Raw genomic sequence first — 25,920 nt, 5'->3', positions numbered from 1 at the left:
TGACTTAAAGTTTCGTAGTAAACCCTCTTACCCACTGCGCTACGGTGTTAGGTGACAGAAATAGGGAAGAAAAACTTCTTATATAATTACAATTTATTTCATTGTTTGATAAACAGTACGTTACAAAATAGAAGTATCCCATATCACTTTAATGTACATGTATTATAGTCAATGAAATGCCATGGTTTAGAGTACATGAGTATGCTATACATGATGTTATTTTATGCAGGTGGTTTGCAGCAATTAAAATCATATGTGACGGAAAAATTTAATCTATGACTATAATCAGTCACATGATTTTATGAACAAGGAACAGAGAATATATCAAATTAGAGTCTCAGATCGTGAGACATCGTGTATCATTCAAAGTAAATACATGAAGTTAAAATGAAAATGAAAATAATAGCAACTTTTAATATTGCATACATGACACTATTTGAGTGTTTTCAAACTTTGCCTACAGGAACTTGTGATGGGTAAGTAAACTGTTTTGTTAAATTTGTCAATATTCGAAAGAGTTGTTTACTCACAATAATTAACTGATAATATTATGATTGTAGAAGAAACGGAACAACATGTTGTGTCGGGTTCAAGTGGGATCTTACACAAGAGAAGTGTATACGTAAATATACTTCATGCTTGCTTTTGATGAACTGATTTATCCTAACACTATTGAAAATTTGGTGTTACATTTTGATATCTAAACAATAATGAGTGTCTTTAGTTTGGAATAAATAATAGATAATCTTGAGATTTCATGTCAATTGGCCGTGAACTGAATTTGAAATATTCTTAGAATGGTAAAAATTGCTAGAAAATTAAAAAAATCCTTTTACTGAATATTTGGCGCTCAATAGTTAATAATGTGAAAAGCTAAATTTTTGGTTCCTATTATGATTATATAAAAACAGAAAATGTAAAAGAAATGGCTAATTTTACAGCTTACATGGCTAGTACGTCACAAATTAAACAATTTTGTTTCCAATTATTATTTGGTTAGCATGTGGCAAGGGTTATAAGGGGAATACCTGTGAAGAAAAGTGTCCATTTCCATCTTATGGAGTTGACTGTCAAATGATATGTAACTGTATTGACAAAGATTGTGATCCTGCCAATGGCTGTAATAATTCGTCAACAGGTGTGTATTTGTTTCTAATTGCATTAAATTTATTGTGACATTTGCAATTCTATACCAGTACCAACGTATGTAGAGTATTGTATTTAACACTTATTTTATAGAGTATCCAATTACTTCGTTAATTGGCTTGGAGTTCAAGATTGTCGCAACAGACCTGTTGAATTATGAAGCCAGCATTTCTGAAAGTAAATATTATTTTGATAAGTTCTATGCAAACAATGTGTATTTATGCAGTTATACTTATTTCGTGCAAAACTTTTTGACAAAACAAAACACTACACAACATTCTTTAAAAAAGTCATCATTATTTAAATTGTAAGTAAACATGAATTATACATATGATTTGGCTCTTTAACTCTTGATCATGCACGGAAATTGTCAGATATTAAAAAGTAGTACTCATAAATAACAAACACTTCCAGGAAACCTTTTTAATGCTAACGTCTAGCTGTTTTGCAGCAAGTTTCCAGAACATATATTTATGATTTGTACAAGAAATTCAGTTCAAGATTAACGCGATCAATGAACCACATCTTTGATATCATTCGAGGTAGTAATGCATTTTAATAGCGAGCGAAACAAGCTCTGAGAACAGGTGCGCGCAGGAAAAGAATTAGATATACCTACAGATTCATTAAGAAAAATATTTTGTTAACGTCTTATTATGCTGTCTAATGGTTTCTCCCGTGGTGCTATTCCAAAAATGGCTAACATTAAACTCGATAAAATTCACGGTGCCTTGAGGTTTGAATACACGTTTAGAGTACCACACAAGTTTTGTTGTGACCCAAAACATTTTTACATGCTTCGATTCCTTCGTATTGAGTTGAGATACGTAAACAAATGATTCTAGATTTAAACGTATGACGTTACGAAGTTTCGTGCTATAATTTCCCGCGATAAATTGGATCAAACATAGAAAATATGCTAGTACAGACTAGCAATTTAAATATAACCTGCGATACCTGCCTCAAATGATGGGGGGGGGGGGGGGGGTGATACAGAGATTATGTATAAACTAGCTAAAGCCATACTTTACTGTCATGTATCGCCCCAGTTTTAAGCTTAAATTGCATGCATATACAGTAAGTATAAGTAGAGAAGATTAAAGAAATAGGTCATTTTGAACTGAATAAAAAAGAATAAAGAGAAAAAAATAAACATTTAAAAAATCTATACAGATATTGCATATTGTCAAACCATTAAATTAGAAAATAGGAAATTACACACCTACAAACAGGGACCAGGGGTACGGATACAACATATGCAATTAGAATGCAAAATAAAGAAACAGAACAATTATGAACCAGGGAAAAAATAAAATTTAGAAAACAAGGTACATAAAAATTATACTGTAGGTATCGTTTATAATTTTGACCAAATTAAGCAGAAACTAGTTTTAAAAAAACTGTCATTTTTCTCCAAAAGTAAACAACGGTTTTAGGTGGAAGCACGTCTTTATATTTTGCAAAAATAAAAAAAAAACATAGAAGTCTTACAATTGATTCTCTCTCTCTCTCTACCGACTGGTCTGTCTGTCTGTCTGTCTGTCTGTCTGTCTCTCTCTCTCTCTCTCTCTCTCTCTCTCAAATTCTCGTTAGTTGATAACTAAATAACACTAAGTTGACAATGATGCAATGTATTTGTAATTCTTGCTGCGCTCGCCACAACGGTAGCACCGAAAAACATATTACAAACCGGAACAGAAGGACAGATAAGATCTGTCTAGTGTCTATCTATTTTTTTGAGTGTCTTTCAAAAGCTTCGTATATTGTTTTCATTACAAATTGACAAGTCGATTCTTCGAATCTAAGGCATGAAATATTATCAATGGCAATGTATTTGAGATCAGGAAAAAACAAAAACAATCCAATATTGGATAAGTGATTACATCCGAAGCAAGCTACCTGTCTCTTCTTATATGCATGGATGAAATAAACATTTTAATATTATATTACCTTTATTATTTAAGACTAATAGTTATGATCTAAAATTTACTGTGGTTACCAAGAAAAGATGAAAAATGTCTATTCATGTCTGGCGCAACGGCTTAAGGAATTTGTGTTCGTTACAATGTATTTATGTATTTATTGGCGTATTTCTAGCATTTATCATTTGAAGTATCCAGTTTAAAAGTTTTAATGGAAGTTAACAATTTTACAACATTTTTTCAGCATAGGATGTATATAATATAAAACAATTACGATATGTTATGTAAGCTGAATTACGTATAAAAAAATAGTTATGATTATCAAACAATTCCGAAATAAACTTGGCACAATTGCCCTAATACATTCTTTTTATCGATCAGTAACTTGGATATTTTTTTTAATTGTCTTCATAAATAACAAATCAACATTAGTGAAGCCTTCAAAGAAGGATATTATGAACGTAACTGCGAGCTAAAATGCCGTTTTCCATAAAATGGACTTATCTGTAAAAAAAAAAATGCAACTGTATTAGGAAAAGACTGTGACCACGTAAAAAAATTTTTTTTCGTCAAAAGGTTAACTATGAATTAATGTCTATATATTATGTATCTCATTGAAAGAATCTTAAGGTATTCGTCTGTATCCTCAAACAAACGTTAAGAGTTCCGTGTTAAAAAAGAAAGAAAAAGAAAATGTTAGCCACTTCTCTAAGGAATCCGTATTTCATTACTATTTTGCATTTTATATGTTCAGTTTCATAAGTCGACAGTATTTTAAATTACCTGCAAAATTATTCTAATATTTTTAGATATTGCATTATTCTAAAGCAGTGTTTTACACATGTGTGTTAAAAATTTACATCAGGTATTTTAAATTCGATTCGCATAACAAACATTTTTTTTATAATAATGCATAATCTAGTCGTTTGAATGGTAATATTTTTGAAAGCAGGAAGAACATTTTTTTTTCAAAAGTTAAACTCATAAATTAATCAAAAACTATTACAAAACGGTTATTTTAATGAAATTTTAATATAAATTTGAACGTGAATGCTTTGTCATCATTGAATAATGCAAAGTAAACTGGTAGACGAACAGGAAGGGGGGACGGACAGATTGATAAATAGATAGACAAGTACAACATACAGATAGATAGATAGATAGATAGATAGATAGATAGATAGATAGATAGATAGATAGATAGATAGATAGATAGATAGATAGATGGATGGATGGATGGATGGATGGATGGATGGATGGATGGATAGATAGATAGATAGATAGATAGATAGATAGATAAATAGATAGATAGATAGATAGATAGACACGTACAAAATACAGATAGATAAATAAAAAGAGAGAGAGAATGAATATTTGACTTTCTTAATTTTAACTTTAAATTTATCATAATATTTTCTTATTACAGATTTTTCTAAAGTCAAACCAAATAATGACACAACAACCTGTATGGCGGTGAAACAAGAAAGTAAACAGACTAATTATCTCAAAGTTGCTCTGATCGGACTAGCTATTGTGTCTATTATCATAACTTGCATTTATTTCAACATGCGACTGCTAGAGAAACGTATAATGATCACAAGGATAGTTTAATTAGCTAGTTTCTTTTATCGTTTGTTTCGAATAGATGTAACATGTTTATTCATTCTTTAAAAACCTACTAACACAAAATATTTTAAAACAAAAAGACATACATGCATCGAGCATGTTAAACTGTATGGTGTTCATATGGATCAGTACTTTAATTCTTGTCAAAGTGAATAAAAGATATATGTATGCCTTATACCTATACAAGAATCATCATACAACACAACATTAACTATCCAAATTTATATTTTTCTAAACTGCCTACTGCACATTTTTGTTTATTAATTTATGTTACTCCCTTTCAAACTTTATTTTCAAGATTTTAAGTATTCTAAAAAATTGACGGTTGGAAACAATCCTTCACGGTGTACATATAGTAAATATTGTTTCGCTCAATGTATAACGCGTTTGCTTTAAAAGGTTTTTTTATCATAATGTTAAGCATGTAAGAATTAGTTTTTTTTAAGGTTAACCGTGACGCATATTGTCCCTATCCGACGTATAGACAGGTCTGACAGTCATTAGTGTCGCAAACTGTGATAATTTCTACAGATGTACAGATGTAAGCAGTACAGGTACAATTCTTCATCAAAATTATTTATCGTTTTTATGTTTTATAAAAGAACGTGTCCGACGTGTTCTACAGACTCAACAAGGATTAATAAGAAATGTCATTATAAACATGTAGCATCAAATGTAACATAGAAAAAGATAAATATTGAAATGAATAAATAAATCTACTTTTCAATTTGTTTTCTAATTTTATTAGCGTGCTGTTATAAGTATTTTGTCACCGTTTACGGTAGCATTTGATATCTTTAACATAAGGAATTCAAAGGAGGAAACAATGAAATCAAATGTTATATTTTATGATTTTTTTCCCTAAATGTGCGAAATGTGCGAAATCTTTTATCATCATTACTATTGTAAACGAACTGTTCCATGTGCATTTTGTTTTATCACTTAAATATGATCCGATTCAACTGTAGCTTAGGATTTATAATGCCAAGTTATCTTTAAAAATTATATAAATAGCTAGCTTTAACTTAACTACCTTCAACCTCCGGAAACAATTTCGGATATGTTTTCCAAGCATGCCGAGAAACTATGTATCAGTAATAGAAATATTTTTTGAAAATTGTATGGATCCAAGCAATATTGAACTCTAGTCTCGTTCAACCAAACGCTCGGCTGACACCGTAAATCTCCGACAAACAAGAGAGACTCTCTTGCTGTCGGAGATTTACGGAGACAGCCGAGCGTTGAGTTGAACGAGACTATATTGAACCCAGGTGTAGAAATACATAAGACTACAAAAAATATCTAAATTGTTCGTGCCATTTAAAATCTATTTTCAAGGTATTTATGAATAAGTTTCCTTGAAAAACAATGCTTTAGCATACATTACATCGAATTTATCAATTATTTTCAAGAACTAAGTCTTGTCAGCAGCGATGATTTGTGCTGAGGTCCAAACTCTGATTCATCTTCGGTTTGTCCGGGTAACTGCTTAATACAGTTGATTAAAATCAACTCCCAAAAAATAAAATGTTTAAGAAAAATCTTTTTGTGTTTTATGACAGCTAAAGTGCCAGCTCACCAATTATTTTAAAAGATAAGCTTTTATTACAATTATCAATTATTGATTTCCGTATGAAGGGGCTATAACTTATGTTGTTTACTTGACGTATGACCATCAGCTCCATCTTTCGATACATAATACAATGTATATAAACAAAACAAGACCTGGTATATGTTGATCTTTGCCACCAGGGTGACTTTAATTATTACATAACATTGTAACACTGCGTAAAATTATATGAAATAATATTACGTAATACTACAATTGAAATTTGATTGAGTTATGTCACAATTCTGCATTTGATCTTAATATGATGTATTTATAATTTATTTCCGAATAGTAATTAATTGTTTTTATTAATTGATTGTATTGAGGAACTGAAATCGAAAATTGGTTGCGTAATATCGTCCAACCAATTCCTTGTGGTCTTTACATCTACAATAAAATACATGCATGAAAAAAAAGAAGAAGAAAAAAATGAAAAATAAAGAAAATAATACCAAAACATTAACACTGGAAAGGAGGTGGTGATCATGAATTTGAAAGCAATTGTCCGAAGGAACATAATCAGTATTCAAGGTGTTACCCGTGCGGCGTCCTGAAAGAAAGTGAATTTGATCGTCTTTCTAAACAAGGGGAGTCGCTAGAATTCCCGCATTTAATTTCATTGGTCAACTGATGACACCAACATTATGTGACCAAATGGAGCACTCTCTACTTCTTGATAATACACATTAAAAATTGCGACAACTCGTAGGGCAAAAAATTGTAAAAATATATATATATATATATATATATATATATATATATATATATATATATATATATATATATATATATATATATATATATATATATATATATATATATATATATATATATATATAAAGCATTTTAAGTATATCCTATACATGTACATCATTTACTGATTACTTAAACTTTTTTGATAAATAAATTTCAATAGCTGACACATTTAACGCAAACATTTTTTCCAAGGGGGATCCAAGGGATATTTCACTTTGCCGGAGGGGGATGTAAGGCAAACCGTATGTACGGGTTTTTTTGCGTATCACAAAGTTTGTGAAATTGGGGAAAATATGTAACATTTCTAATGCGTTAGTCATTTTTCGCCATTTGAAAAGTTTTTGAAAATAACAGAGGACATAATTTCTGCGTATTCAATTATTTGCGATTTTAAAGAGATCGCGAAAATAAGCAAGAAATATATTATCGCGAAAATTCACAGATGTACGGTATTTTTGGTATTCTTAGTAAAATATCTCTAATCCAAGTCCTTTAACATGTAAATGGAATGAAAATAATATGAATGTACCTTATGTTTTGCTACTTTATTTTTTCATAAAAAAAGTGGATAATTTTATCAGATTTTTTTTCGATGCAAAGATGTATTGATCCTTATTGATATTTCAGTCTTGTATTAAACAGGATACAATTGAAGCGATGCACCACACATATCTAACAAATCAATTTCAAACCTTTTTTACGCGATATCTAATCAATAATATTTTTCAAGGGATATCTTCTGAAAACAATGATATTTTACTAAGTTATGTCACTTTGATTTATAGATTGATTTATTCCGAGAGGTTGATTGCAAAGATAAAATAGGTATTTGGCATCCTTGAAACCAGAAGATCATGAATACGCACATATTAGAAAGTTGGACATTTTTTAAGAGAAAGAAAACCTGTTTGATGAACTACATAATACCATCGTCTTGTACATTATCACTCATGACCATGGTGGGTAGATTTGCTAAAATCTAAATAACAATTGTTGTTATTTTAATCTTGAATTTGTTCGGATGTGATTAATTCACAATTTACAAAAAAATAACTTGTTTTTTGTTATACTTGCGACAGTAAGGTGCCAAATAGAAATCGTCACACTTAAAACATAAGCTCAATTTCAAAAACGTGATAAGAAAGGTTAGAAAAATAAAATTCAAAAGTAATCTTGACCATGCTTCTTTAATGTGATATCTTGATTGATCTATTACCAATGCATGATATACAAGCCTTATCTGCTTGCATTACAGTGATCAGTAGTTTGATTTGATGAGAAGTTTAACATGTAATAATCAGCACATGATTTTTTATTTATGACTTTCACTTCATTCGGCTAAAAAAGAGTTCTTAAAACCTTTGAAATAAAACTACTAAATATTTTCACATGCAATGGTACATAGTTAAAACAGGTGACTGCAAACACGGTACATGTAAAGAGAAACTTTACAATAAAACAAGGGGTGAGCCTTTAAAAATCATCAAATATAAAAATATATTGTATAGCATAACATTTTATAAACATAATCATATAGAAGAGCGAGACAATGTACCGACAAGTGTTTGCATTTATTTAATGCAAACTTTGGAATTTTCCATCTGATAGGTATAAAGAATCACAATTGCTAAAATGAAACACACTGCTGCAAGAATGATTATTCCAATTGTCATTGGTTCTATCTTTGTCATGGTACTTTGGTGATTTACGATGCGCGTTGTTGGGGTACCTGCAGCCTTTACTGTATTAGCTGAAATAACAATTTCTTAAATCAATAAGCAATATTGTACAAAGTATTATTTTTTTCAATAATATATTTATTGATGTCCATGAACGTCACATTGCGATCAAATTGCAATAACTAAATGATAAAACAAATAGACATATTGAAATATGACATATAAAAGACATATGAAATATATTCATAAAAATATATACACATGTATTGATATCCATATTTTTAATAATTGTTAGTTTGATAAGTAATTGGCACATCTGATTGGTGGAAAAAATTCTTTGATACCGGTACCCCCTCCCCCTCAAAAAAAAAAAAAAAAAAATTGCTCGATCTACTTTTTTTCGACTGTTCTGATTTAGCACTATTTATAAAACAGGATTTCTAAAAAAAAAAAAAAAAAAAAAAAACAAAAAACAAAAAACAAAAAACACTGTCAACAAAATGTAAAGGTAAAGTTTCTTTAATTGTCAGCAAACAAAATACAACGTTTTCAATATAAGAAATTGAATGTTACACCTCAAAACATAAATAAAAAACAAAAATAAGTAATGTACATTTTTAAAGTCACAAAATAGAAATTAAGCGTCTTCTTACGATTTCGTCTGCTTGAGATCAAAGATAAACTTATACGGTGATGTTGACTGATTAAAATCCAGGAATAATTATAATGAACATATATGCCTAAACACTTTCATGGAAACATCGCTGTTTAAATTTGGTAACGACAAGATTTAAATGAACACACGTACTTTATAAGTCATCAGAATAAGCATCGTAAATCAAAGCTATGAGTAGTGTATCAACTCCATCGGCGTATTCCAAGCTGCAGATATATCATTTTAAGTACCTCACTTGCTATCTGGTTACCACAGCATTTAAAAAAGTCGCTCATACGTTCTATTCTTCGTCGAAAATCAATTATATTCGTCCACAGGACGGGCGCCTTTCCTTGCATGTTAATGCCCAGTTGCATATTCCGGCGATCTACCTCAAATTAAATAGTTTTAACGAATCTTGCTGCACAGTAAGTAATATCAAAAGCCATCGCGTAAATTATCCTTTGTTTTCCATCCAGCAGATACAGTTTCAACTTTCTTTTTGTGTTTAATCCGTTAAATTCAGCCCAGTAGCTCTGCATCAACTGAAGGCGAATCCGTTTTGAATATTGTCGCTGCTATTGTTTTGTATTCATGCGCGTCTCTTTATTAACATTATTTACATTTTTGACCAATGAGACTTCACATTTTATCATTCGCAACTTTTATTTGTCGTATTAAACTACGATTAATGTTTTTAATCACATTTTCTGTCGGTTTTGCTTGTATTCATTTGAAACACTTTACTTAAGATTCCCTCAAAACGACATGTTTATTCGGTGTCCCTAATATTAATTTATTTTTGTTAATAACAATTGCTATCATAATGCAGGTATAAAAAAAGAGCGTAAACTGCTTCGTTCTACGAGCATATAAGTGGTCTATATAAGATATATATCCAAATCTTTTAATTTTATTAAAAATAAAATTAAAATATAATATTATAATTTTCAAAAATGACGTTAATTTTTTGCAAAATTTAAATATAACGCCAAAATGATTCATATATTGTGTTGTATTTTGACGGAGACGGGTCACCTTATATGATATATAGATGAATTTGTTCAGCCAATGTAAAAGGCGCTGTGATTAACAGCGTAATTATTACCTTTTACGTGAAAAGGTTCTTTTGTTGACAGTTCAAATTGTGCCGTTTCCTCCAAGACATTAGTTGTATACTGATGAGAAAAGTCTTCACATGTAACAAATAATAATAAAAAAAACATTTATCTTTATTAAGAGATCTACAAATAATAATATATAACATGAGTACAAAGAAAATGGTTTATAACCTTAACGTTAAACACGGCATTTGAATAAAAACAAGAAGCCCAATGGGCCACATCACTCACCTGAGCAACACTGGCTCTATATGGGCGTTCAAAGGATATTGTGCCATGTGGTCCCTCGGTATATTAACCAAAAATGAATATTCGAATTTTACACTTATTTTTGCACATACTTAATCTATGACATATTTACTTTTATTTGATACCCTTTTTACCGAAAATAAGATCATATGCATTATACATAACTAATTGTTGAGGTGGTGTTCACGGTTAACTTCAATTTCCCTTTATTTTAGCTTCCCCCATGACTTTATAAAACGAATAAAATACACGAGAGCTTAATGGTACAGTTTTCCCTCCACTATACACTAGTTATTGTATTTCATTTTCAAAAATCTTATTTCTGAAAGAAGAAAAGTGTGCCTCAATGCACCAGAATGAATGCGCTCGATTCCTCGAATTAAAAACATTAAAAAGTTTAATTGGCCTTCTCCATTATAAACGATTGTCGTTTACAAGGAATGATTTCATTCCGTATGACGTTTCATTTCCTTACTCACTTGAACTGATTGATGAATAAACTTAACTGAAAAATTTTGTCACATATGTTAAAGAGCTATAATTCAAATTTTATATATTGGCAGGCATGTCGTTCTATTATACCAAGGCCTACCCATTATTTTCATCTTTATTAAAAAACAACAAAAATGATTTTCCGTTGCAATATTGTTTTAAGAACATCGATAATGGTTTAATCCTCATAATAATGATAATATGTTAGGACTATGGAAACTGTTTCAAAGACGTAGTTTTTATTTACTTGTGTTCGAAAAGCTATCAAGAATTTGTGTAGATTTTATGCAATTCATCGTTGAAGAAGGGGGCACCAGAAAGTAGTTACAGCATATCATCCTTTAAGCAAGACATTTCTTTTGATCAACCAAAATTTCAGCGTCAATCGTAGAATTCTAAGAAAGATACATAGCTTGGTTTGAGTCATGTTTTTGTTCGCATGAGTTTATTACATTCAACTTAAGAATTTTAAACTTGGTATTTCCTATTCAGCATAGTTGCATTTAAACTGTAAACGAACTAAAGCATGACTTCAGCTTTGTGTACAAACATACAGTAGCACTGTGCCCAAATCTCTGTATCTTGCTTATAACACGAAGCATGACTCTCAGGTTAGTAAACAATTAATACAAGAAAATAATGCACTCAAACAAAAAACTGCTATTCATATTTCATCATATATATACTTATATATTTCAGGCAGCGAGAATAATCTCCGTTTAGATTGCTAAGCATTTTATTAAAAGATGTTGCATTAATCAACCATTATGTAGAGATCGTACCGAATTACATGTACCATAATTAAAAATAGTATTCTATAATATGTTGTTAGTGCATCAGATTTTGCGCAGGTACATGTAAGCAATCAGCTGGCTGATTAACCGGTCTACACGTACAATCTTAAAATTCGAAAATAAAAACGACGGTTCATCTCAAGTTAAAAAAAAAAGAAACTGAACATGCCAAACGAAAATCAAAAGCTAAACCCCCCGTCAGAAATGAACATGTCAACGCATCGAATTTTAATTTACTTCACATAAACGGCACACATATATTTTGGATGTTTCAGATATTTCCTTCGCACGTAAACTGTTGCAGAACAACCAAATTAATATCCGTTCAACATCAAGATGGCTGCTTCTAACATAGACTGGTCCTCTAAACTGGTTTTCGATATATTAATTATCGAGCCCGAAGTTAAACTGATTGACCCCCATTCTCTCTATCTTAATATTATTTTCGTAAATTACTCAAATTTGAAACAGAATTAGCCCTTTATTTTTGCAATTTATATTTTCCTTCCCATTAGGATGATTTATGTAAAATTATGTTGAATTTCCCTCAGTAATTCTTGAGAAGAAGATTTTTGAAACTGCACCCCCTTTTTCTACAGTTTCGAGGTTTTCTTCGCTTGGAATACAAATCGGTCTTTTATTTCTGCAATTTATATTTGCCTTTCCATAAGGATGCTTTGTGCCAAATTTGGTTGAAATTGGCCAAGCGGTTTTAGAGAAGTTTTAAATGTTAAACAGATGGACAGACGGACAGAAAGACGGACGTATGGACGGACGGACGGACGGACAGACAGACGATGGACAAAATGTGATTTGAATAGCTCACTTGAGCTTTCAGCTCAGGTGAGCTAAAATGACTTCTATTAGAATAAAAATTTTACACTTTTTTTTAAACCGACTCATAATAAGCAACTGCATCAAATACAGCATTGCGTACTTTATTTAATTTTTTATATAATGTTTAACGATCTCACCAATTCTAAAATCTCTCATTTTGTTTGTTTTTTTTATTGTCAAAATTAAATAATAATATTTACATAAACATGTATATGCTTTGATAATTCTAGCCAGATCATTGCATTAAGCATTTAAATCTTCCTCAGTCAGAAAAAGAAAATCAATAAATGTTCATATTATAAATTTATACTATTCCTGACATGTTTTGCTGAAATCGTACTCACCAATTATGTTTTTTACATGCTAAATTTGTTTTATTTAAAGCAAAAAGTAATTTCTCCTTCTAAGACTAAATCTCAAATTTAGACAAAATAATTTAACTCGTACCTTTTAAATCTCGAACACAACCATTAGCATGATCACATTCACTGGCAATGCAGTTACAAACTAATTGACAGTCCAATCCATAAGAAGGGTAAACACACACTGTTTCACAGTTTGTTCCTGTGTATCCCTCTTCACAGGCTGCATGAATATTAATTAGATATAAAATAGCATTTAAATAATGAAAAGTTAATTTAGGGAATGTATAATGTCTTACATTTAAATATTTGTTCCTTTCCATAAATTTCCAAGATCAAGATTTTACGTGTATCCGTAAATACAACCAATGCATATTTTTTCTTTTAATGTCAAAATGATTAAATATGATGCATACATGTTGATGCTTTTAAAAGAATTTAGTGAATGTTGCATTATGGTCAATTAATAAATTTTGTCAAGTGATACAGAATCACGATCTTGTTACATCCCTTTCCAGTACAAATACTTGTTGACTTAAAATTTAGCCTATTAAAAAAAACAAAGTATGGTTTGTCTGTGTTTTTACATTTGTTTCATGTTTAAAAACTCAACTATATACATAAATGCAAAGGAACAGAGTTTATTCAAGTTGGCCTACAAAACAAATTAAATTGTCTTACGTGTACATTTCTTTAGAATATGATCCCACTTGTACCCAATACAGCATGATGTTCCATTTTTACTGTGAAATAGGGTAAATCAGGATAGTTTTAAAATGCTTCATTAAATTATTACTTGTAATGACATATTTAAAAAATATTATTAATAACCTACCCTCCACAAATTGTTGCATATACACATTGCAAATTCAAAAAGAATATCACTAAAATATAATTCATTTTTTCTCAATTCTAACAAATTAGGCCGAATGATCTGTTCTTGATTTGTTTTAAGTTGTTAAAGAATAAGGTCGTTAAAGTATAGCTTGCCAATAAATATTGTTTCCTTTTTCCTGAACCAAGTGGAAATCGATACGGCAAACATGGTTATTGACGGAAACAGTGTTTTTTTTTTTTTTGCTTTTTTAAGTATGTGATTAAAAGTCACTTGAATTGATCGATTCATTAATTGAATAGAATGTTATTATTTAAATCAAGCATTTACTTAGCGTTCGTACTCATTACAAATATGTGATTTTGTTTGTTAAGTAGATAATTGTTTGAAGTTATAAAGCATGTTTATAATTTAAAAAAAAACATATCCATTTAAAATTTGAACAATGAAATTTGGATTCGGTAAGTCTAGTTTGATGGAAGTATTATTGTTTCAAAGTGTGGTTCTGTTTTAATCAGAATAAGGAAATTGACACAAGTGTTTTCAAATGTTCTCGATTACATATAGATTGGAAACTATATATAGGACTTGTGACATGGGAGATATCAAGTGCTTTAACATACACAACAGTTTGAATAACTCCTACTGTTTGTAAAACAAAAAGAAAGCAAATAACTTAAACAAATGAAATTAATTCTTAATATGCAAGGTTATTTAAAAACAATCGCCACGTATTCTTTACGTCATTTCACTGACAAGTCTGACGTATTCAATTCTTTTTTAGTACAATAACATGATGGCTGAGAGTTTAATCAAGAGTTATTGTATTTTGATTCCTTATTGTTCTCTCACCTTTAAAAGTTTTTTTAAAACATTACTTTATATACATATATGCATTAAATTTGAGAACGTTTTCTATACATTCATGGTATGTGTTTTCAAATTCGGATTATTAATGACGACTTGTGGTAATAAAAACCAGTCTTCCAAGCTCAAAAGTCCAAAAGAAAAATACAAAACAGGAGCAGAGCAAACAGAGACCTCTAAAAACATAGAGGTAGGATCAGGTGTGAAATTGAGGAGTGAGCATCCTCTGCTGACCTATTAAACCCGCCATATGTTCTTGTCGTAATCAAGAATTATCCGTAGACAACTAGGTGGTCAATTATTGTATAACAGTTAATATGAAAAACGTCAGCATTTAGTACGATGTCATGAATAAAATGTTATCTTTATCGGGCATTTACAGTAACATACATGTAATATATGTTATCTTTAAAATTTTAGGGACTTCGCTCTAAAGCCAAACCAAGACAGACTTGTGTCGAAACAGAAGAAACTTGTTTGTTTTCCTAAAATATAAAGATTAAATGTTAAATCTTTATCTTGAATCAATGTTTGCAAATTTCTGTGGTTTTTAGCTCACTTGAGATGAACGCTTGGATGAGTTTTTCTGATCACAGTTTGTTGTCTTTAGGTATGTTTACCCGCCTATAAACTTTTAACATTTTGGATTTTATTCTAAAGTCACCTGACCAATTTCGATCAAATTTTGCGCAAATTATTCTTATAAATATTGAAAAGTGATTATGAACTACAGGAATGACAGGTCATATTTTTTTATTAAAAGTGGCGAAAACCTAGAAATTGTAAAACAACAGTGCATTTTTTAAAAATGTCCTTATCAAGGAATACTAAGTCAAATCCAACGTTTTGTAGCAAAAATCCATCCTAATGGGAAGGAAAATATAATCTGTAAAATCACAGGCTAATTTTGTTTCAAATTTTAGCTACAGTGTAAACACGAAAATAAAAATAAAGGGGGGGGGGGAGACAAAGGTTAATAAGTTCGGGTTCGTTTTTTCCATGACTCGAAAACGAAGCTCTTTGAAGCATCCATTTTGGATGGGTTGTAAAAGGAGCAATCTGATAAAGATCAATTTGTTTTACAACAATTTACTTACGAAGTTAATTGTTGAAACATGAAAAATATATCAATGCCGATTATGTGAATTAAATTGAGTTTAAATATGTCAATGCCTTGACATTTCATTATTTTTAGCTTGTTTTAATTTTCGTTTCAATTTTTTACTCATGCTTTATAACTTGGGTAGCTATTACCTACATTATTGATTAATAACGTATCAAATCAAACAAAGACGTCCGTAAATTTGGCAAATAGTTGTTTACCAGCGCAAAATGAGAAAATTTTGATGCATTAACAACATACAAAAACACGTCATTCTATTGGTGATTCGATATGATCTCTTTGCAATGGTTGATGAATGCAATGTGTATTTTTACGATGCTTAGCTTTTTCTTGAGTCAATTCAGTCTAGGCAGACACTATTTTCGCTGATGAATATATGTGGGTATATCTATGAGTGTGCTCTTTCTTTGTTTTAGTGCATTGTCCCTCTGTTTTAGCTCACCTAAACTGAAAACCTCAATTAAACTTTTTTATCACCTTTAATCCGCCGTCCGTTGTCCACTTTTCAATCCGTCCACCTGTTAACTTTACATGTTGTGGACTTCTTCTCTTAGCCAATTTCAAACGAATTTGACACAAATAATTATAAGGAAAAGTAAATAAAAATTGCAGAAATAACAGTGTAGATTTTATCCATAACAGATAAAACATCAAAACTATAAAAAGAGAAATTTGGGGACAGTGTATTAATGTAGCATAAATAATCCATTTGAAAGGAAAACATAAATTGTTAAGTTTAATAGCGATTTTTTTTTCTAAACTTGAGATTATTACAAATATACCTAATATGAAGGCGGGGGTTGGTGGGGAAGAGCAATCAATTTATAAGTTCGTGTTCGTTTCTTCATAACTAGAAAACAAGGCTCTTTGTTTGAAGCAGTCATTTTAGGGCATGTTTAAAGGATTAAAGGATTAATCTGGCAAAGATGATTTTTTGTTGTTGTGCAAATGTTCACGTGCAAAGTGAATCTTTGATATGTGAAAGATATCTTGATTCCGATTTTGTGAAGTAAAATGAGGTTATACATTTCAATGTGTTGACAGGGGTTTAAAGCATGTTTTGATTTTCCTTTCCTTTTATGAATTATGCTTTAAAACATGATCGGCATCGCTTGTATTTTAGAATTTTTACGTATCAAATTAAATGTAGACTTCGATGAATAGGCAGCTGATTGTTTACCGGCTGAAAAAGAGTAAAATCTGATATAAACAGTTCCTTCAATTAGTAATTCGATAGATCTCTGCGCAATGGTTGATTGACATAGATATTTGTATGATTTGAAAACAAATGTTTATTTCTTTCTCTTAGTGCATTTTACCTCTGTTTTTATTGATTACAATCATTTATACTAACTATATCAGGCTGTCAGTTATAAGCAAAATACAGAGCTGTACAATATTTTAAAATCACCTAATGGCGTATCATCTGTAATATATTTTACAATCGACAAGATAACTTTCAAAAGTTAACAAATGTCTACCCCTGTGAAAAATAATCAAATTATTATGGTCACAAGTGGTTATATCCGACAGGAGATAGCAGGTATTCTCTCAGTGAGCCATACTGGAGTTCTAAGTTCTGAGTTGGTATCAGGCGTGCGGATCATGTTAAAATTGCATTCAGACGCCCCAGAAAACAAATGTCCGTGATACTCGAAAGATACTCTGATGTGTTAAACTCTACTTGTCGCAAAACTCTGTTTAAATTACAGTCCTGTAACTGAAGTTTTTTACGAACGGCAAGGTGGCGATTAAGCGATTAAGAACTTATGACTTACAAGACGGAAAAACAAGAAACTCATTGACAATTCGGTCTGTAAAATCGCACCCGCCGCGTAAATCGTTGTCAAGGTAAATTACATTGGACAGTGGATAATGAGTTGGTGAAAGGTGATTTTAAACGTTGAAACTCAAGTTGCCATTTATCAGAAAAAGCGACCTAAATTCCATATTGTTCGTGGAAATAAAATTTAAATTACTCGGCTATGTTATTTGGCTATGGAACTTACGAATTGGTCAGAACAAAAGTCGTCGGCAATATCAGTTCTCAAGAGTATATGAATATTTTGGGTCTAAAATAGTGGTCTGGTATTATGCGCCATTTTCGGAATAAGAACTATTTATTCCCAGACGACTATGCAACGGTACATTCATCTAATGCCACAAAATTATGGAAAACAGAAAACAAAATTAATTTCCTTACATAGCCATCCCAGTCTCAAGATATAAATATGATTGAAAATGTTGGGAAAATCATAAAATTACGTCTTCGGAAACATGTACAGAACATTGATATTCGCGAAGGCTCACACGAAGGTTAGTCTAGTCCTAATTTCTAAAAAGAGCTCTAGAAATACGCTTTAACGGCAAATAACTATTATTTGGTCCAACGTGGTTTTTATCATAATTAAAGTATACTGAGTCTGAAAAAATATGCTGGCCTTCATGAAAATGGCGGTAAGTAGGTCAAAATGGCGATTCAAAATGGAGGACAGCCAATCTTCAAATTTTTCTCTTAAAATCTCTTTAATGGTACAAAATAATGACAAACACTAATGAATTGATCCAAAATAGTATTTCATCATATCCAATGTGTGCTGAGTCTTATAAATTATGCTGGCTTTCCACAAATGTGGTTAATTAGGTCAAAGTGGCGATTTAAAATTACGAATACATGTAACAAAATTTTGTTTATTCGTCTTATATTTCTGAAATGGACTTAACGCGTAAGACAGACAATTAATATTCAGTCCAGCTAAGTTTTTAATCATAACTTAGGTGTGGATAGTTAGGAATAATATGCCATTTTCAGGAAAATGTCGTAAATTATCTTTTAAAAAATGGCGATTCATAACGGTGGACATCCAGATTTTTATATTTTTCCCCTTTAGTTTCTTAAATGGTGAAAAAGCGAGAAACAAGCAATTGTATTTTTTTAAATAAATTTTCAAATCATAAATAAGACGTGTTAAGTCTGAGGTATCATGCTGGTTTCAACTAAAGCGATGCTTTTTATGTCAAAATGGCGGAAAGCCAAATTTCATATTTTTTTCTTTAAAGTTTCTTAAAACGGAAAAGCATGGGACCAACAAGTTTAATTTGGTCCAGCAAAGTTTATCCATATAACTAAGACATGCCGAGTCTTAAGAAATATGCTAGTTATGACGGGAATTCCGTAAAATGGGTCAAAATGGCGATTTAATATGCCTACAGCCAGGTTTCATCACTTTCTATTAATGTTTTCTAACAAGAAACAAAGCATTAAAACAATTATTATCCGGTCCAACAAAAAGTTTTTATTCATAATTAGGGTATACTGAATTTGACCATATATGCGTACTTTTACAAAAATGGCGTTACATGTATTTGGGTCAAAATGGCGTTTCAAAATAGCCGACAGCCAGAATTTATAATTTTTTTTAAAAGCCGTTTACAGGGATGAAACGCGTAAGTATTACACTATACAAATATGCACATGAAAAATTAGATTGGAACATTTTAATGAAGAAAATGATCAGTTCCATATTTTACTAAAAATTGTTAATTTTTTCCGTTTTGTCTTATTAAGGCGTATACCGTACATTGTATCTTATTTAAACATTTTGTGTTCATGCTTTTCAATATCCGTCTTGTTCCTAAACCTTTCTGGCTTTTTTTAATTATACTTTATGCACCGATTTCCTCGACCTGCAAGTTCGTGAAATACAACAAATGCTTACAAAACAAAGTTTGAGAGAGGAGAAATATTTCTGCACTGTAAAACTGGTGTTTTTAGGCTTTAAAGACATCGATGTCATACGCGTATATGATAACAGAGATACAATCAGGTACTTAAGAAGAGTGTACGACATGAAAAACTATTCTAGTATATGTATGTCTCTTCCTTTAATACCTTTCCAGCAAATAAATCTAACTAATATATCATCATCTACACTGGAAATGGTCGTGATTCAAAATGAGCCGAAATCCACATATCGTCCAGCTTTATATATAGTAATAAGTATGCACAATATGGTTTAGGCAACCAAAAGAGTTTTACTCTTTTTACTAGGGTCAATTTATATATTGTATAAGGAATCAAGCTGTCTATATCTTCTTTAAAGATAAAACAACCTCTTGCAAAATTGTTACCATGTGTTTGGCCAAATGTGCTGAGGGTGGATAGCAATGCGTGTCCATATTCAGAGTAAAAGTTGATGCTTTTTATGCCAGACCATGCCAGTGTTAATTTGCAACATATCCTCACAACTAAGTTTGCTGATGGATGTATGAACCTCGTTAAAGCTGATAAACATTCCTGTCAATGTTGCTGAAGAAAAAATGTTCCCCTTTTATAGAACTTTGAATTACAAATGTAGCACTTGGTTCATTTCATTCACTGATATGGTGTGACACAACTTCTTTTTTCTACGGCATATCGAGAAAATTGACATAATAAGTGAACAGAAAAAAACATGAAAAGGGGAATTAACTGACCAGAAAATCAAAGAGTTCCAGAAGTTCTTTAGATATATGGATAACCAAGACACATTGCCCACTGACACGTTTAAATTTGCTTTCTTCCAAAAATCATAGCCCGGGAATATGTCCCAACTTAGGATTTGCCTTACGTTGCTTATAAAACAAACAAACACCAATGTAATGATAGGGAGACAGGCATATATTATAAACATATCCATATTACCATGCCCAGCCGAGATTGGATAAAATAATTAAGTGATGGTTGTTTGTTGCTGGAACTAAGGACCTTAAGATCTTATACCTAAAGCTTTCTTAGATTTGATAGCTTGCAACTGCCCCACATGTTGCAGAACCTTTATGTGTGAATGTAAACGTGCCTACTTCCCGGGTAAAGACATTTACAAATTTCAAATCACAATCTTATCATGCTAAAAGAAATTGTATAAATTACATAATTATATACTGTAGCCTTATAAGGCAAAACAGATTTTTTTTTTCAAATAAAAAGCTGGTGGAGTTTTTTCTCTTAATACAAGTGTTTCAATTTGATTGTCAGTTATATCATTAGCATTGAAATTATGATATTCAAACATTTTCCTCATTTAAGAGGCCTTTAGTAGTCTATATAGAGATTAATGAAATGTGGCTACTGGTATACACCAACTTGAATTGCCATTTTGAAAAAAATAACGTCATTTTCATGAAGACCAACATATTTCATCAAACTTGACACAACCTTATTATGATAAATATGTTTGCTAGACCAATTTGTGATTTTGTGTAGGTTTTTTTTCCATTTAAGAGACTGTAAGACGAAAAATGATGAAATATGGCTGTCCACCATTTTTAACTATTTATCGCACTCAACATATTTTGTTGGACACCTTAGTTATGATAAAATGCTATGCTGAACTATTTTATAATCGTTTGTTACCTCAATTGTAAAGCCTTAAGAGCATTATAGAATGTGCCTGTCGGCCATTTTTACCTAATAAGCGCCATTTTTGTCATAGCAAGCACGCCTTAATTAAAATGCAAAAATAACTTTGCTGGACTGAATTATTATTGTTTTTATGCGTTTTCCCTAGTTTAAATTTTTTAGGAAAAAAATTATAAAATCTGGGTATCTGCCATTTTGAATTGCCATGTTGACCTAATTAACGCTTTTTGGGGAAGGCCAGCAAATTTTTGTCAAACTTAGCACACTTTAAATATGATAAAATACTCAGCTGGATCATTTCATTATTGTTTGTCAATAAGACTTTAAGAAAAAAATATAGAATTTGGTTGTCCGGCATTTTGAATCGTCATTTTGAGCTACTTAACGCCATTTTGATGAAGGCCAGCATATTTTTTTGGAATCAGCACACTTTAATTATGTTTAAAAACCATGCTGGACCAAAAAAGTTTTTTAAGATACCCTACGTAGGACACTTTATAACAAACTTATGGTCAGGTACTGCATGTCTTATTATGCAAAAATAACCACTTGTTTATATTAGTAATGTTGTATTCTATCTTTTGATTACTATTAACGAAATGCGTAATAACTAAATAAATGATATATATATAGTTGCAAACATTCATTTCTTTTACACAAACAACCTTAATAATGATAATAACATGCAACCTATTGACGAACTATATCATTGGCATATTTCCTGATAAAACATTTTAGTCATTATAAGAAATAAATATTGAAGCATTGTAATTATCTCATGATATAGAGTTTCTGAAATTAAAATTATTTGAGTTCAAATGTTTTCCGTTTCTTCAATTCTTGATTTCTGAATCATTTCCAGTCGATATGTATACAGTGTCAGCAGTATTATGATGAAAGCCATCGATGCTAGAACAATTATTCCAACCAATAATGGCTTCTTGCTTGGTGAGACACTTTTGGAACTGTGGTTACATGACGAATTAGAACTTAATCCTGCGCTTACAAGTTTGACAACTTCTATGGAAACGGAAAAAGAGAATAATATAATTATATTTACTGTGAAATTATCTTCATACATGTAGAAAATCGATTATACTTCATACAGCTCTTAAAGGAAAAAAATAAACAACTGAATTATTAACTATCTAATGCATCAATGTCTTCCGAATACAAAATATAAAGCAAAAATGAGAATATTTTCATCCGTTTGCAAATTTGCGCGAATAAGGTCATAAATTTAACGTCATAGATAAATAGCAAATGAGCAATGGTGGTTAAAATCAAGATTAAAGTGATAGGCGTCCATTGTACAATGATTTATGAAGATTTGATTTTTATAAGACACTATTTAAAAAATGGTTAAAATTAGGGGCATATATTAGACCATACCGCACATAGTCCTTAATCACAACTATTGGGATAATTACATTTGAATAACAATATTCAAAACTTCAAAAGTATCAAATTATGAATATTTATTGAATTAAAAAGAAAAACAACAAACAAACAAAAACGAAGCCCATTATATACTCATAAAAAAGAAATTTGACATATTTTCTTGTAGATACAAAACTATATACTCCATAATGGTGTAAAATATTTAATGATGCAGGTCATTCATTTCTAAAAGCGTAACGTATGAATAAGGTAAGAGACAGATGGTGAGAAAAAGAAAAAAAAACCTTTTTGATAGTTCTGAATACCTGTTGACGTTGACAATGGTTTACCTGTTGACATTGACGTTAGTTTTAACGTTGACGATTGTTTACAGCCGCTGATATAATCACAGTCCTTGGCACTACAGTTACATCTTGAAGTACATAAAGATCCATAAAGTGGTATCGGGCACTTTGTGCCACAGTTCTGTCCATAATATCCAAGTTTACAAGCTAAAAAAGGTTAAAGGGGAAGGAAACTAAAAATATGTTGTACAATATATCAATTATTTATCATCTACTATAATTGTAAATCGTAGTTATTTTCATTAAAAACCCGGAACAATGAATAAATCAAGAAAATTTATCGCTTAATTTAAATTTCCCGCCGCCATAAGGGCTGCCATTGAACTTTAATCTATGACGTCACACCATCTATTCCGGTTTGTCTTTTTAAAATATCAACATAACATCAGTTTAAGTAAATCATGATATTCGCTCTAAATTACAAGTTCTGGAAAATTTGAAACAATATTGATTTGAGACCGTTCTTTTACCTTTGCAAACTACAAACTAACGTCAAATGGAGCCTGTTCGTTGAAATCTAAAAGCGGAGGTTAGTGTCGGAGAAATCTCCGTGTAAATGTGGAAATTGTCAACAGATGCCAGATATCATAGAAAATGTCTGCCGTCCTTATTTCGACATGGTAATTCCGACTTTAAAGAATGAATTTTAAACATCCCGATTACAATTATAACATTTATTCAGTTAGCGAAGAACTTGACTTGGAATAAAAAAATTTAATCGAGGTCGTTTTCAACTTTGAATGTAGCAGATTAACAGCCGTCATTTACTTATGAAAATGCATATATGTATGCATACAATGATATATGTTTTTATTCTTTAGATTAACGTGTGAACATTTGTTTAGTCGATTATTTGAGTAACAGAAAGGCATAATCAGAACACTGTGTACATTCATTTGTATATGTAAACTAAACCGGAATAGAGGGTGTGACGTCAAAATAATTATTTTTTTTTTGTTTTTAATACAAAAGAGTTCTACATTATGTCAGCCTCCAGTAAATACGACTTCTCCAACTTCAAACTTTCATTTAAGCTTAATTACGTATTCTATTTTCAAAACAGCATGACCACATGTGATAATTTACACCACTTTATTAAAATAAATAAATTATGTTTTTGACTTTCCTTCCCCTTTAAAAGAACGTTTAAATGTGTAAGTCAAAGGTCAATTGGTTGATAATATAAGATTTTCAATATATTTATTAATAACTACTTACGTAAACAATTTTTTTGTACGCTGTCCCAAACAAATTGGTAGCAGCATGTTCCGTTTGCACTGTAAAAAATATATATATCAATCAGACATAATATTAAAAGGGACACATCTACATAAAACAAGTTTACTTACTGTTCACAACTAAACGAATACAAAATTTCCAAATCCAACAGCAGCAATACAAATACCAGTGGAAACATAATTCCATACGTTTGGTATTCTAGAAGTCTATTTCATATTCGACTTCATTCCATGTATTAGAAATCTTTGATTAAATTGTGTGTATATTTCCAACGAAATTTGTTTCCTTCTTCATTAAAAAAAATATTCGAAATGAAGCAAACCAGTGAATTGATAAGGACACAACAACAAGTGCATATTGATTGCATTGAAAAATGTCATCACATACCATGCTTGTATAATGACTATTGCCTCGTCAAGTAGAAATGCAACAATACGCACTGGTCTTTATATAATTTGTACTAAGTTTGAAAACAAGCATCAATTGAAAAAGCAAATCATACATGACATATGGTGATAACGAAAAGTGTTCAAAATCAAAAGTCCAAATGAAAATACAAATCAGGAGCTGAGCAAACACAAACCTTAAAAAAATGAGGTAGGATCAGGTGCCATGGAGAAGTGAGTATCCTCTGCTGACCGGTCACATCCGCCGTGTGTCGTAATTGTCGTAATTGGGGACAACGGAAAAGTCCTTAGAAAATTAGGTGATTAATAATTGTCTAACAAGTAGTATGAAAAACGTCATTCAGCATGCGACCCAGTGGACGATTGTATATGTAATAACGGTTTTCATATTGTGAATTCACTTTGTACGTTTGCCAACCATATTAATAACAATAATGAAAGCCTTACTACAGTCTATTTTGACAATATTTTTTGTAAATTTTCAACATCACAGTCTTACTAATCACATAAACAGGATGAAAGATATACATGTAATTAACCTTAGTAACCTCTTACTAGGTATCAGTTCTCAGCTATTTTAGAAAATGCACTTCATGTTTGCGGAGTTAAGGGACATTATAGGGCCCATTCGTTTCGTACAGGGGCAGCCACTTTAGCATTTGAAGCTGGTTGCACACGGGATCTTATAACGGAAGCAGGTCGTTGGAAGTCTAAGACATATATGACATACATATGATGTCCTATTGGGCAGATGTTAGGAACAAATACGTTATAATTTATAAAAGTAATCTGGTTCAATAAAAATTCTTGCTAGAATTGTGGAGGTCACGGAAGTTACAGCGTGGTGTGTGGGCTCATTCATTATCAAGAATGCAATGATGGCATCAGTAGGGAGACCGGGGGATCAAATCTAGGATTGGATAGATTAAATATACAAAACTTTGTGGCAAAGATATTTAGGTTTAAAATTTTTGGAGCTGAAAAGAAAGCTCTTTTTCCTAGCACAATATGAAGAATCACCAGACAACTTAATTATTTACAGTGGGGTGAATTAA

General features: G+C 31.0%; 2 protein-coding genes and 1 long non-coding RNA gene across 4 annotated transcripts in view; 1 reads left to right on the top strand and 2 right to left on the bottom strand.

Moving 5' to 3' along the window:
- Positions 1–1,074: 1,074 nt before the first annotated feature.
- The window catches only part of LOC128162453 (uncharacterized), a 47,179-nt gene continuing 22,333 nt past the window's right edge, over positions 1,075–25,920 (top strand). Inside the window, exons 1-3 of one of the 2 annotated variants that reach the window (XM_052825664.1) lie at positions 1,075–1,138; positions 1,240–1,323; positions 4,495–5,224. In XM_052825664.1, coding sequence (XP_052681624.1) covers positions 1,075–1,138; positions 1,240–1,323; positions 4,495–4,679 — 333 coding nt within the window. In that variant the 3' untranslated portion in view covers positions 4,680–5,224. Of the gene's footprint in view, positions 1,139–1,239; positions 1,324–4,494; positions 5,225–25,920 lie in introns of those variants that run through there. The other variant, XR_008240669.1, reaches the window with a different exon arrangement.
- Positions 8,484–14,148, bottom strand: LOC128162451 (multiple epidermal growth factor-like domains protein 6). Its single transcript, XM_052825663.1, has 5 exons — positions 14,084–14,148; positions 13,930–13,991; positions 13,334–13,471; positions 10,502–10,585; positions 8,484–8,809 (listed from the first exon to the last, which is right to left on the bottom strand). The coding sequence occupies exons 1-5, from the start codon at positions 14,146–14,148 to the stop codon at positions 8,631–8,633; spliced, it is 528 nt and encodes a 175-aa protein (XP_052681623.1). The 3' UTR covers positions 8,484–8,630.
- LOC128162454 (uncharacterized) lies at positions 23,186–24,659 on the bottom strand. The gene is made up of 3 exons (XR_008240670.1): positions 24,569–24,659; positions 24,438–24,496; positions 23,186–23,366 (listed from the first exon to the last, which is right to left on the bottom strand). It is a non-coding gene; the product is annotated as an uncharacterized LOC128162454 (long non-coding RNA).

The sequence above is a fragment of the Crassostrea angulata genome, chromosome 9, assembly GCF_025612915.1.
Source record: "Crassostrea angulata isolate pt1a10 chromosome 9, ASM2561291v2, whole genome shotgun sequence".
Lineage (NCBI taxonomy): Eukaryota > Metazoa > Mollusca > Bivalvia > Ostreida > Ostreidae > Magallana > Magallana angulata.
This window is presented reverse-complemented; position numbering and strand designations above follow the sequence as displayed.

Excerpts from the sequence above, each read along its gene's own strand:
- LOC128162451 (XM_052825663.1), bottom strand. The coding sequence starts at position 14,148 with ATGAATTATATTTTAGTGATATTCTTTTTGAATTTGCAATGTGTATAT. Across the intron at positions 10,586-13,333 it reads TTGTGTTCGAGATTTAAAAG|ACTTTTCTCATCAGTATACA; the intron begins GTACGAGTTAAA and ends TTACATGTGAAG. Across the intron at positions 8,810-10,501 it reads AGAACCTTTTCACGTAAAAG|CTAATACAGTAAAGGCTGCA; the intron begins GTAATAATTACG and ends TTGTTATTTCAG.